The sequence below is a fragment of the Acyrthosiphon pisum genome, chromosome A2, assembly GCF_005508785.2.
Source record: "Acyrthosiphon pisum isolate AL4f chromosome A2, pea_aphid_22Mar2018_4r6ur, whole genome shotgun sequence".
Classification (NCBI taxonomy): Eukaryota; Metazoa; Arthropoda; class Insecta; order Hemiptera; family Aphididae; genus Acyrthosiphon; species Acyrthosiphon pisum.
In genome coordinates, this window is record NC_042495.1 from 95624898 (window position 1) to 95639230 (window position 14333).

The window sequence follows — 14333 nt, forward strand, 5'->3', positions numbered from 1 at the left end:
GAATACAAGTTATTGCAAATGTCAGTTCATCGTGAAACACCCTGTATATACGAAATAATTGTATACCTACACACATCATAATGTATTTGATTATTAAATGTAATTGCAAAAGTTCCAATATAATATACTATTCCGAGGCGCATGACGAAGTATAGCGACGGTCGACATCGTCATACCAACAAACTTCGTGTGGACGGGGTGCAGCAGTGGTCTACATGATTATCCGTGACAAATAACGAACATATCTATGATAATTTAATATCAGCATACAATGCGGATTCCTGCACAATAGAAATTAATCAAATAAAGTGTTGCGCGCGCTCGACTATCGCTATACAAACTGCTGCAAAGTGATGAATTATTATATTGTTTGAATTGCGTTTTTATCAGTTCGTCGAACGTTTGCATGGCAAATATCGTCAACACGACCGTTTAAAACGTTCACATCAAATTGTTATGTGACGGTCTGCAGTAGCGGGGATGAAACGAAATCGCAATAAAAGGGCACTATATTATTATGACGTATATTATATAACTGTTTCTGCGACAAAATATTAAATCGTATCGCGACAGTCCACCACCTATGATGTGACATAATATTATCATTATCATTGCGGAACGAACACCCGACGAAGAGCGAAATATTTACGTTTACAAGTAAGCCAGAGATAATATAATACCTTCCGAAAGTACATCCAATTGTGCGCCCCGCGGACGGAAACGCGAGGGAGCTGTGAACTTTCACATGCACGTGTGTCATATACACGTACACACGCACACACACATAAACGAGCGATATGAGTGTTTGTGCGTTTGAAAGTATATGGGTATAAATGTTATTACAAAAGTTTTTTGGCAACCCATAAATCACTATTAAGTAGAAATAATAATATATTCGTTTATTTTAGATTGTGCCGACGCGAGGATTCCCACGAAGTAGTAATGTGTACACTGTACATATTGTAATATGCAGTGTAAGTGTGCGAACAACTTTAGCCATAATTTAATAGAGAAAATCGTTTTTCTATAATATAGCCGGTACCTAGGTATCAAATTCTATCCATGTATATCACGCGTTAGAAAATATCATTGTTTCCTTTGACCCGGATCCGTTTGTAGTGATAGTTTTACCTCAATTATTGTTATTTCTAGTTTTACCTATGACTTATTATTTATTATTAATGGCAACTTCTTATAAGCACGCGCGCGCAAAATAAACACCAAATGTATAATACTGTGTATGCGTTCTGACAGTGTGAGCGCTCAACGCGTGTCCCCGACAAGTTATAACGGTCAACTACGGGTCGAAAACATAAGGTTTCATGGTTTCCAAAGAGCGTGCAAAAATTTTACGATTTAATAAACGGGCATACAGTGGTAGGTATATAATATTATAATCTCTGTAAAGAGTGCGTATATGGGTACTAACATTATCCGTCTAAAGATTAGTTTTACAGTTCAATAATTTTGTTTGGGTGAAATGGAACTAGAGCATGATTATATATGTATTATATATTGTACCTCAAATTATCAAATGAACTTATTGATGTATAGTGTATACAATACAAATATAAATAAAAAAAATCTGTAAAAGTAATAATAATATATTATATGATGTCGGTATTATACGCGTACCACCTACATGCATATTATATGGATTTGAATGAATTCAAAAGATATATTATTATATGTTATCCAATGTAAATTATGTAACGGTGGGGATCAGAAGCTATTGTATGCGTGTAAATAATATTATTATAATCGTAGTTTATTCTTATTAGTTTTTATCTTCTACTACGCAGAGCCGATTGGTATGAAAAAGCATACCTACCTATTATTTGGAATATTTTAATGAAAATAGAGACATTATGTACAGGGATAATTATTATTATGTCATAAATATATAACGGTATCGAAGCACTGCGGTAGTGTATTATATAAGTTAATAAGTAACTCGCTTTTGTTTATATTTTACTAATGGTTCATGTGGCTGTTGTTTCTTCAAATCGCACCTTTTATGAGTTCTCGCGCGTATATAATAAAAAGTTATAATCGTTTATTTGCGTCGAGTTTAATTTACTTCCCAACATCACAAGTACAGCCAATCAACTAACAATTTTGTTTTTAGTTTTTCGATACTATTTTGCAAGAATGTCTAGTAAATCGTATCGGAAAACTTGTATCGAATATGTATACCTTATAAGACGGTCTTATACATTTTCGAAAAAAAATCTTTCGTGGCTCGGAAAATCGGTTCAGAGTGTGATAATAATAAATTATGAATTCGACACAAGCGCAGTTTAATATTTATTGTCTATTTTGAAAAAATAACATTATTTTATACCTAGAATAGTAACTTGGTAAACTATGGCTACATAAGTCGTAAATGATATATTATACAAATTAGACGAGTCATTTGTTTTACTTCAATTGTTCAACTACCGTTTTATATGCATATACAAATGCCGATAAAATATAACGCGTGCCAAAAGACTTCTACACAACATGACATCAAATAACAAAATAAAACGCAAAAAAAAAAAAACAATACGGTTCCAAAAAACAAAGAGGGCCCTGAATGTCAGCCAAATAATTCGGTCGATCCACAAATTATGCACCACAATAAATATATATATATAGATATATATATATCACGGATAAACATTAAAAAAAACGGTAACCCGAGTCTGATGTTAAACGATTTATAGTGTAATTTATAATATAATTTACGCTCGAATAAAGTTATTTTAAACTACGTAAAAATAAATAATGAAAAAAACCAATACTTCTCCAATCATCTACCAAGACGACATATTACAATGAAATCGTCCAACACGCTCCCGACCTACATCCGTTTTGATGCCCTCGTTATTCGTGGTCTCCTCGTCGACGGCAGTTTTTTTGGAGACTTACAAATAATTTTGGTATAGGCGCATTATACAGTTTGTGGAAGAGTTTTATTCCAAAAGGTATACGCGCAACTGCTACACGATGACACGTAGGTAAGGTATGCGTCTCGATTTCCCCTTAATTTATCTGTAAAAGCGTTTAGGCAGGCTCAATTACTATTTGGGCAATATTGTATAGTATGAACTATTAAAAAAAGATTTGATACGGTTATATATATATATATGTGTATGTATAGGTTTTCTTTTTCAATAATAAAATATGCAAAAGGATAATTATCAATTTTCTTATTTTTTTTTTAATCAAAAGGTAGAATATATTGCCCTTAAAGGTAAATATATCTGTCAATTGTATTTATTAGATTATTAGAACCTTGAACAAATATTTAAATAATCCCATATTGTTCGACAAACATAATCTTAGAATATACTATATTCATGGTAAAACATCCGGAATTGAAGAAATATAAACCCCATTGAATAGGGCGTTATCGAATCACATTATTGATGTTATATCGTATAATATCATAATTATTGTATAATGATAATTATTTTTTTATATTAATACGTTTAAAATGTCCACTCAACCCCATATAATATTATATTAATATAGAATACAAAATCTCATTGAATATTGTTATTGCATTATTTTATTCGACATGTTGAAAATATTAAATTTTATACGCGTGAAAAATATTATCATACTTTACACTTTTGATGTAGGTATATACCATTCAAGAGATCTGTGAACTTTTGTCGATGCATTTGACGGGACCCTAATCGTATGCCTATTATGTCGTACATGTATTATTACATCTTATTTGGTTAACCAGTATATAGTTGTAGACTTGGGGGGTACCATGCGTACGCCTTACCATAATATACCGCGACTTTCCGTTCCATTATGAACCTATAATTGGAATTATTTCCACTCGAACACATACGTCTTGAATATAATATATATATAAGAATTTTCACTTTCTAGTCGGCTTTTACGATCGTCCTGGAGGGTTATAGTCAATTGTTCGTCGTGTGCAGCAAGGGGGTGAGGATCAGCCGTCAGATCGATATAAATATACACGCGTCGTGTGCCGGATGACAGGGAGAACGAATAAACGATTCTGTTCATACAACCATCGACGTTGTACCGCGGTTAAACGGAGTCGTGTGTTCAGCGTGAAACGTTTTTACGAAATATAGTTTATTATTTTTAACCGGTCGACCGACGCGGTGTGTGACGCATCGTCGAACACGCTCCGGTGACGAACGCGTAACGAACAGCCCACGCGATAACCATAACCAGTGTATGGGTAGTGGGTACGTATAATGTATATACGGTTACGAGGTGCACCGACAACAACCAATACAGTGCGAGAAGACGTGTACAAATATATAAAATACATTTTCCATCGGTTTGGATCACACCGAATTTCCGAAACGATATCGTGTGCAGTTTACTTTGACTAGCCGCGAGGATGATATAGGCAATGTAATAGCACTAGTACTACCCATACAAACACGCCGATGACGATAAATTATGCATATTTATTTTTCGCTGTAGGACTACCACGCACAGTTTATTGTCATGACGTCATCCATCTTTCCCTCCTAATTTTTTTTATTATTTATAGGATATGCACAAGAAATTTTAGTAGCTTGATTTTATTTCTCATAAAATTATAATATTTTGAAAACGGATTATTCGTTTTAACTTTGAAGCAAATTAAATTTATTTTTTTCCCGTTTAAGAGAGAAGATTTATTTATTTTTTTAATTTAAACATGTAAACAAAACGTTGTACGAGAATCTCTAAAAATACGAATTTTATGTTTTTTGTCAAGTAATTGTTTCTGTTATTAAAACAATTTTTCATAAAACAAAGACAAAATTAAACAAAACTACTTATTATACATACAATATACAATATACATATATTTATTTACAGTTTTTCTTACGGTCTACGAGTAACTAAATAAAAAAACTGAATTTTTAAATGTAGTACTCTTAAAAAGTTTTTTGCCAAAAATAATGTACTTAAATTTAAAAGTTCATCAAGTTTATTTTTAAGTTTAGAAAGTTTACCAGACTAAAAGTCTGTTTTTATTTAATAAATAAAATAAGAAATAATTAAAAATATTAGTACTTAATATATGGCTTTAATAGAACTATGAGTGAATCTATGCTTAAATAATACTTTTTTTGGTTTAACGTTTAAAACTTTAAAAACTTCTATAATTTTGCAATATTTTTATTTTTATTTTATTCGTACTATTAATATTATGAAGATTTTATACTGGTAGAAAAACGAACTAGTCGATATGAGGGTAATAATTGTTGATTATTCATCAATTTCTTTTAGAAGGAATACTATTTTTGTACATTTTAAATTTTAAACATATTATTTATCCTATTTGTATAGCTACTACTACGGTAACAGTGATGTTTATTTTACTTTATTGCAAACAGTCTTCAGTCGTTAATACACCGCGCAGTATGACGGTATAATATATTATTATTATTATATATTATTACGTTGGGTAACCAGTGAAATGTGTATTATATATTTTATTTCACCGCGTTATACGCTCTTATACCTATAGGACGGTAATATACCTCGTATACATCAGACTGGAATGAAAATGTGTACCGTAGTATATATGACACAAGTCTTTATTCCGTTATATAGCTGCAGTATAAAACCCTATAAACACACATTGTATAGTCGTTCGAAACAGCTGGAAATTAACTCTGAGTCTTGTTATTCCTTTCTAAACGATATATTAAATGTAGGTACAATGTATACGTCATGAATTATATGTATATGTATATATATATTTATATATATATCCACTTCGGCCAGTAAACAAATAATATATACCTAAATATCCACCTGCACAGCGATAATCCGAAATCGAACTCTCTCTCTCTCTCTCTCTCTATAATTATATATATATATAACGCGCGCACACACACACTCACTATTCTTCCCACCTTATCCTTTATAGTTTTACGACGTGATCGTTAAGACACAGTCGTCGTACGACTACCGTTCAAAGTTCAATACGCGTACACGACGACGACGGATATATAAGATATACATATTACATAATACATATTATATACATAATATATATATCATAATATTGTGTACGCAACTCATCCAAAAGCGCATAAAATAAACATTTATTCGCATCTCTCGTATATAAAGGAGAAAACATGAAATAGCAGTAACTTTTGCGTAAAATTACTAAAAAAATACATACTGTATATATATTTATATAAGGACAGAGAGTGAGCGAAAAAAGGGTGGGGGGAGAACAGACAGTCAAAAAAAATAAAATATTATATTATACATCATATCACGTAGCGTTGCATAATTCAATGCGTTGTATATATTTTATATAAAATAAAATAATATCGTGCTATAACGTCTTCTTGGCGATGTAACTGAGTGCTGTTTTTGAAAAAAACATAATATTATTGTGATGGAAAAATGTCCTTTTTCAACATTTTTTATGAAAGATATAGTACTTATTATTGTTATTAAAATATAACATTTAATTGATAAATAATCAGAAAAATCAATTACAAGGGTAGGTTAAAATTACGTTATGTTTGGCTTCATTCGCTTATCAGGGATCGGGTCATGCAAAAGTTAACACTGCAGTGTTATGTAGTTAAAATCAATAAACGCATACTAAAGTACGTGGTAAAAAATAATTATTATAATACCTTGTAAAATATTATAAAACTATTTTTTTTCAATTTGTTTGTGTAAAAATAAACTTTCCCGGGATTTTTTTTATCGAGAAAATTTATAATTATTTTATGGCTGACCTAAATGATTACATTGAAATTTTCCTTTACACGGCATAATAATCAATCTCAACAATTATTTTTTATATATTACGATGTTAATGAATGTTGTAAAATAGGTACTTACATTAATTTATTTAAATATTACAAATTGTTATATTCACGTAGAGACGAAGAGTGAAAGAAATTTACTCCGGAGATTGACTCAAATATAATATCCAACGTCAATTTGACATTGATGCGTGATAGCTTAAATACTCTGTTCCTATGTAAACGAATATAGGCAATAATTTACTATCATAAATGATAAAATATGTTGATTTCGAACAACCGTTTAAACATTTTTTTAAAAAACAAGACCACTGTATATTTCTGGTTTAACTAAAATTTTAAAACAATTTTGTTTATTCGATTGAAAAAAAAGTAGTAGGAAGAACTCGTTAAAAAATAAGACGTACTAAAACTTAATTACGATACGGAGAGTTGAAAAAAATCGTATAAATAAATAACGTAGTAACTCTGGAACGAAAATTCTGCAATTTATCGAATCGAAATCTATAATACCTATCAACAAAGTGCATACTGCATACATTAAGTGCGCGGTTGGATTAAACGGTCGCAGGCTTTAATTCCAATGGAAAAGCCGAACTCTGTCTTTGTCTCTCGGAATTTTATTCGTGTACAAGATTCCATTAATGCGATGAAAAACAAGTAAAATAAGTTGGTTTAATTCTTTTTAAGTATTGATTTTCTGCACTACTATATTATAATATATATTTATATACATATATATACAACCTACTGAAAGATATTATACTGCTAGTAACAGTGTGTACCAATATATATATTATATACAGTGCACCGCTATAGTATATAATTATTATACGCGTACTTATATACTAAGGGTTAACGTTTAATCATGCAAAACTCTCGCAAAGTGTATACGCGCTGGGTGTACGCGAGATATTAATTGGCGAGTTCTTTAATAAAATTGCACCTTCGTGTCAAAATATTCACTATATATATACACCTGAATCGTACCTGCACACAAGGTGGAAATATATATTAAAATAATAAATAATAGCGTATATACCGTGTGTGTTGAGGGTGGGAGGGGGGCGTCAGGCAGGGGCACAGGAATATGGCAGCAGAAAAAAAAACGTTCCGTGAAACGGCTTCAGGAAATAATTCATAAAAATGTCGACTCGACCTCATTTCGGGGTGCGGAAAAATGGTTGGTATAATAACCCCGAGAGGTTTTTACGACAATGAGGCCGAGTGCGAATCGCGATTTCACGCGGAAAACGCGATCGACGTAAAAACGCTCTGTTCATGCCAGAAAGCAACTGCGAATAATAGCCACGTAGTAAACAATAAGAGGCCGAGACGGCCGGTAATTAAAAAAACGACGTTAAATTATTATTACTATTATTATTATCGCGTATATTACACGACGACGTCACGGCGGTGGCAGTGTGCTATACTATATATACTTTTGAGTTCTTAATCGTCTCGACGTCCACAATAAACAACCCGTTATTCGCAGCAGCGGTGGAAAAATTATTATTATTTTGAGCCCGCACACACGCTGCAGCAGAGAACTATTAAATCTTCACGGGGCTCATGCACGGCAGCGTATGATATAAATATTTTAGCTTTTGTATATGTGTGTATGTGTGGAGGATGCCGCTTTAGCAGTAACGTCTTCGGTATAATGTCGACCTCAATGGGTATAAAATATATGTATAATAGCGGCGGCACGGGGGCGAGGTCGTATATTTATTTTATTGGGTGCTTTGAGAAAATAGGAGATTTCAACACGCGCGCACCGGGAGGAAAAAAATAAAGAAATATACGGTGGCCGCGCGTGTGCGTAAAATTGAATTTCGCGAAAATAATAATAAGAAGGAGAACGAGAATGAGTAGAAACCCCGCGTTTAGATAGACATATATACATTATTATTATTGCGGTGCATAGGGCGAAACGGGCGCACATGGCGCAAGCGGGGGACGAACAAATTATTACTCATATATGTACACGCGTATATGTGCGTTTATTTATTTTTTTCGGCAAGGCCGTTCGTATAATATTCGGCCCGGCTGCGTCATTGCCGGCTTTTCGGCTTTTTGTTGACGCCGACGTGGCGTGGTGTGTGTTTTTACGAAACGAACAATAGTCGCGCAGCCTTAGTCAGCCCGCGGTGGCGCCTAGCTAATTTGACGACCATTATCTTGCTGTCGGTCAATAACAATCCATTATTATTTATCGCAGAAGTGTGTGTGTGTGTGCTTGGGTTTTCACAGAGTGCAATTTTCCTACTCGAGCCACTTTCATCTCCCCACCGCACCTCCACAAACCCAGAGGCGGTTGTTGGTCGGATTTCGACACAGAAATATTGAAATTCACTTTGTTTAAAATCACCGGGTATTACAAAAATACCTTTTATAAAAAAATTTTAATACGCATTTAAGGTACGCCATACACAATATATATTATATACATCAGTATTAAATTGTGGCATGTGCCACCCCCACAGGGGTATACGTCGACTTCACCGGGAGATCATATGATACAAAGAGAGATTTATTTTTTTCAACATTTGAATGCATTGCGACGCATATAAATAAAAACAGTAACAGAATATAATTCATAAATAATTATTAAACAATGATAAATCGTTTCAATAATTAAATACGCAAATTCAATTTATAGTCTGTTATAAGTTAAAATACGAAAGTTTTAGAGAATTGGGAATTTTATTATTCGATAAGTCTTTGACAGCTCTCCCCTTCTACCATAAATCGCCCAATATCGCATAAGAATAATAACGATTTTCGTTTATTAGTAATTTAATGGGAAACGTTTGAAAAAAATTGGTATCATCCTGAACGGCCTGAACGTCATAATATAATACGATAGTACAATAGTACATAAATGTATGAATGTCCATGTTTTACGAGTCGTAATATTAAACCAACCGGAATGATATCGTGACGTGACATACTGTGCGCGTTCGTTTGGACATTAAGTAAAAATTCCGTTATTCAAAATCTTATAAATGCCTATAAATATTTTAAAACCATTTTATTATTATTTATTCACTGTAGTCCGTGCTCTATAGAACGTATAGTATTGATCATACATACAAATATTTCATAGGTAGGTCAATACGCAGGTATTTTATTGTATTTACCAGCACTTTTAAACAATAATGGTTTTATAATGTATACCTAGGTACTATTGCTGAAAACATTACGCGATTATATTGTCGATTACGATTTACAAACATTATTTTATTTATTACAGCCATTTAACTTTAGTAGTTACGTATTTTTTATAAAGAAAGAATAAAATACAATTGTATTTCTCTTAATGATTAACATCCAAGATTCGTTTAGTAATAAAACATACAATGGAACAATTTAAATAAAATAATAAACATTGTATACATAGAACATAGGTACACAATAATATACATCAACGCTGTTCAGAGTTACATGCAATATTCAAATAAAAAAATAAATTGTATCTTTTTCTATATAATATCTTTACATTTTTGGACGATGCTATTAAACATTATGAAGTAAACTGAAAATGTATTCTTCAATTTTATTTACAGTGAATAACTTTTTTATTATTAAAATAAAGAAATACACATTTTATAGATCACATCGCGTCACATCGTCGTGGTTTAAGCATGGTCTCAACCGCTATATCATTAACAGAAATACTAAAATATTATAATTGAATGATTTATGAAAACTAATTTAAAAGAAAAAAAGCAAACTTATGCTTTCGACCTTTTTGGGGAAAACGCAATATTTCTATTTAGGAAATACCGTTTTTTTGGGGGATCAAGTGAAAAAAAAAATCTTCTGAACGACTGCAACTTTTAGAGGTATAAAAACGCGACGGTGTTTTTTTATTGCATTAAATGGCTTGAAAGCCATATTTTTTAAGTTGTATTTGTTTTGTTTTTTTTAGGTTTTTATTTTGAAAAAATAATAATATGTAAAGAAGCCCGGGTCTCCTAGGAATTTTCGGTGCCTTCACATTCGTTTCACAACGGCGACAGCGTTGTTTCGAGGCCGACAAAAGTTAATAGTATTTTAAATTCAGTAACTTTTCCGAAATTCTCTAGAGCATAATATCTAACCATTTTGATTATCAACTATTCACTCTTTGTTTGCAGCGTTTACAATCCTGCCTAACTACCTACCTACCTAGTGAAACTTTTACACGTTACTAAAATAATTCGGTAGGACTTTTCTCATGATCAAGTGACTGACTATCAAATATTGATATTTAATATCACAATTTTAGCTACACTGTGTACTTATATTATATTAAAGCTTTTGTCACCTGGGCGCACATCATCACAATTATTTTTAAAAAGTGTTCATTGTACCAAAAAAATTAAATGAATTATACTACGTTTCGAATTATGTCAAAGAGGTAAGACTTATAAAATAATATTATAAGTTATAACATAAATGCGTACCTTTTACGGCGTTTAATTTGTTTCCGACCACTTGCTTCGCCACAAAAGCCGCCATTATGCTTCAATGCTTCTGTAACAAAAGATAAAATAATCTGTTAAGTACTTGGAAAAAAATTATAACAAAATCGATTTCACACTATGGCGATCATCGTAGATTATTTTGCTCATTTAGTGAATTCAAACGTTGATGGTTATTTTCTTATAACAATTCAACATAAAGTAAGTCAAATTACGATTTTAAAAAGTCCAAGTAAAATAAATAAAACACATTTTTTTTCTATTAAATTCTATTATTTTTTTTTTTTATAAAAATACAACGCAACTACTCAACCGCTCTAAATAAAAAGTAATTTAATAAGTCCCAAAATAAAAAAAATAATTTTATATCGTAAATGGCTTAATATACTTATATATTGGGCATAAAATAAAATAAAAATGTACACGTTTTTGTGTGATATAAACAATTAGTATTGCGTATGCTTTGTGCTACATAGAATACGAACGTGGAACAAATCAAATTGAACACAGTAAATTATAGTAAGTGACTAAACAAACATAATATAATTATAATTAATTCTCGCTCCCATGTTTTCATGTATGTACTTATTTCTGATCATTGTTGCTCTAATTTACATATTGTACTATGATTAATATATCGATCGTAGTTAATATTATTTTAAATAAAAAAAAAAATAAGTGGTAACTATCTGTTGTACATGGTGTCTAGAGAATTAATGTAGAAGATGTGTTAAATCATTGTATACGAAAACCGGTTCAGAGCAAAGATGGGCTGTCAGTCTGTATTATTACTTTCTAAGTATATTGGATGGTAATATTATTGTGATTAAAGTAGTTTATTTTCTACTAGTCATCAGTAGGTTAAATTAATTTTTGCCTAAAAATTGCAATTGAAATTTGTGTATAAAATACAATAAATTAAGCTAAAAGTTTCATATACACACGAATAATATTTTTAAATTACAACAAAATAACTAAGCCCGTTATTCTTGATTTTAATATGTAATTTCGTCCAAATTTAAACTTAAAACGTCTGTAAAAAAGAACTGTGTATATATATTTTTTTAGATTTGTTGGTTACATTATTAACTATTTAAAAGAATCCTTCTTGTACATTTTCAATTCTTAGCTATATAAATTCAACGTTTTATAATTTCTTAACTAGAAACAAATTTGAAATTTTGAGATTTCGATAAATCTTGTCAACATTTTTAATTTAATTATTTAAAAAAAAAACTATTTTTATAGATCTTTAATATTTCTCAACTCCTATTATAACTACTTCTGAGGAACCTTGTATTAATATTTCAAGCTTTTTGATCCAACAAATACAATTGTATTCATATCTATAGAAAAAAATGTTTAATGTTTTCAAAACAAAACAAAATATTTAATAGAAAATGATAAAATAAATATTTGATAAAAATTTCAAGTACCTACGAAATTGAATTACATCAAAATAAGAAAAATAACAAATAACAAATGAGGATTTGTTAATTCACTGTTGAATTAGATATAACGTCTAAGTTCAAACGCTCAAAAAAAATCTATTTGACTTTTTTTTGTCAAATTTAGGAAAACTTATTAATTTAAATTTAAGTATTAAATTTTAAAATTTAGATATACATAAAAAAAATTCATTATTTTATAATTATCTCAGTTTTTGAGATTAAATCATTAATTTTTGTTTATTTTACTTTTGACCCCCCAAAGTACCAGCTAGATTAAATTTATTTCTAGAAACAATGTTGAAGTAAACATTGAAACATTCGAAACGTGATGACAGACATAAAAAAAAACATATATCATTGTAAAATCAATATATTCATCACTCTTCTCAGAATCTCAAATGTATAATAATAATATTTTATATTGAAAACTATCGATGAAAATACTAATTGCACTGCAGTCGCAGTGATATATAAATACATTGTGTATATTATCTGAGGTTGAAAAATATAAATGTAAAATTATATTATTGATATAGTATAATAATATATATTTATTATATATATTATATTCCTTTATCGTTTTAATAAGGTAGATCTGTATAGATTTGATAAAACCAACACATTTGATATTTGTTAGAGCTTAAGTTTATAAGACCGTATACGATATAATAATATAGAATTTAATTATTCCATAAATAAACTCTATATAAAAACAGTTTTAAACGAATCATTTGATTTATCTTTGAGTAAATATGCTATTCGATGTAACATACTTTATGATATATGAATTTCAATACTTATAAGTACACAAATAATATTATAAATCCAATGAAATTGAGACGTTTAGTACATCGTATTATAAAACACATTTCACGTTCGATATTAAATATCGCTGTGCCATAATTATTGTGTTTTTCGCTTGAGGAAAAATAATTTTGCCCCCTCCCTCTAATCCTCCACGTGATCTCTTCAATATAAAATTCGATTTATTTTAAATCGATCTGTTTAATAGTTTATTAAATGGATATTTTAAATATTAACTGTACACATAGGTACAACATTTTTTATTTCCCATAAAATAATAACTTAATACGAATACTTATTAGTTATAACAATTTTAGGTTTATTATGTATACCAGGATCATTAAGAAGTGAATTTGTTTATCATGCTGTCACGATAATACAGTGTGTAATCGCTAATTTAGAACACTTAATTTCTTTGAGTAGTGCAATGCAATTTGAATTCTGTTTTCTATTTGGTGTTATGACATAAAAATACACTTTTTTATGGCCTATGAATTTTTTTAACTTAATTAGACTTGCGCATGCGCAGTACAACTTTTTTATCTTAAATGACAACCACCTATTTTAACTACTAATTTTTTTTTGCCTAATTTTTTAATGCATTTTGGTAGTTGAACCAACTTTCTAAGTCCAAAATTGATCGAGTTACCTACAGCCAATCTAAATACACGCAATTTTCAGTTTTTCTTCATTGTAATTCTGAAAATAATTGTTCTAAAAATTTTTAGGATTGACATTTTCATTAATATTAATTTAGACGATATTTAAACGTTCGGTATTATAATTTTAACTTTAATTTTGTACTATGAATAATCCTAAACAATTTTAGAACAATT

The 14333-nt window shown here is 30.2% G+C and overlaps 1 protein-coding gene across 2 annotated transcripts in view; it reads right to left on the reverse strand.

The window, feature by feature from the left end:
• Cpx (complexin) overlaps nt 1–14333 on the reverse strand; it is a gene marked incomplete at its 5' end in the record, with an annotated part of 148620 nt that overhangs the window by 113216 nt on the left and 21071 nt on the right. For both annotated transcript variants that reach the window (NM_001163174.1, NM_001163173.1), the window contains 1 exon segment: nt 11225–11324. In NM_001163174.1, coding sequence (NP_001156646.1) covers nt 11225–11279 — 55 coding nt within the window.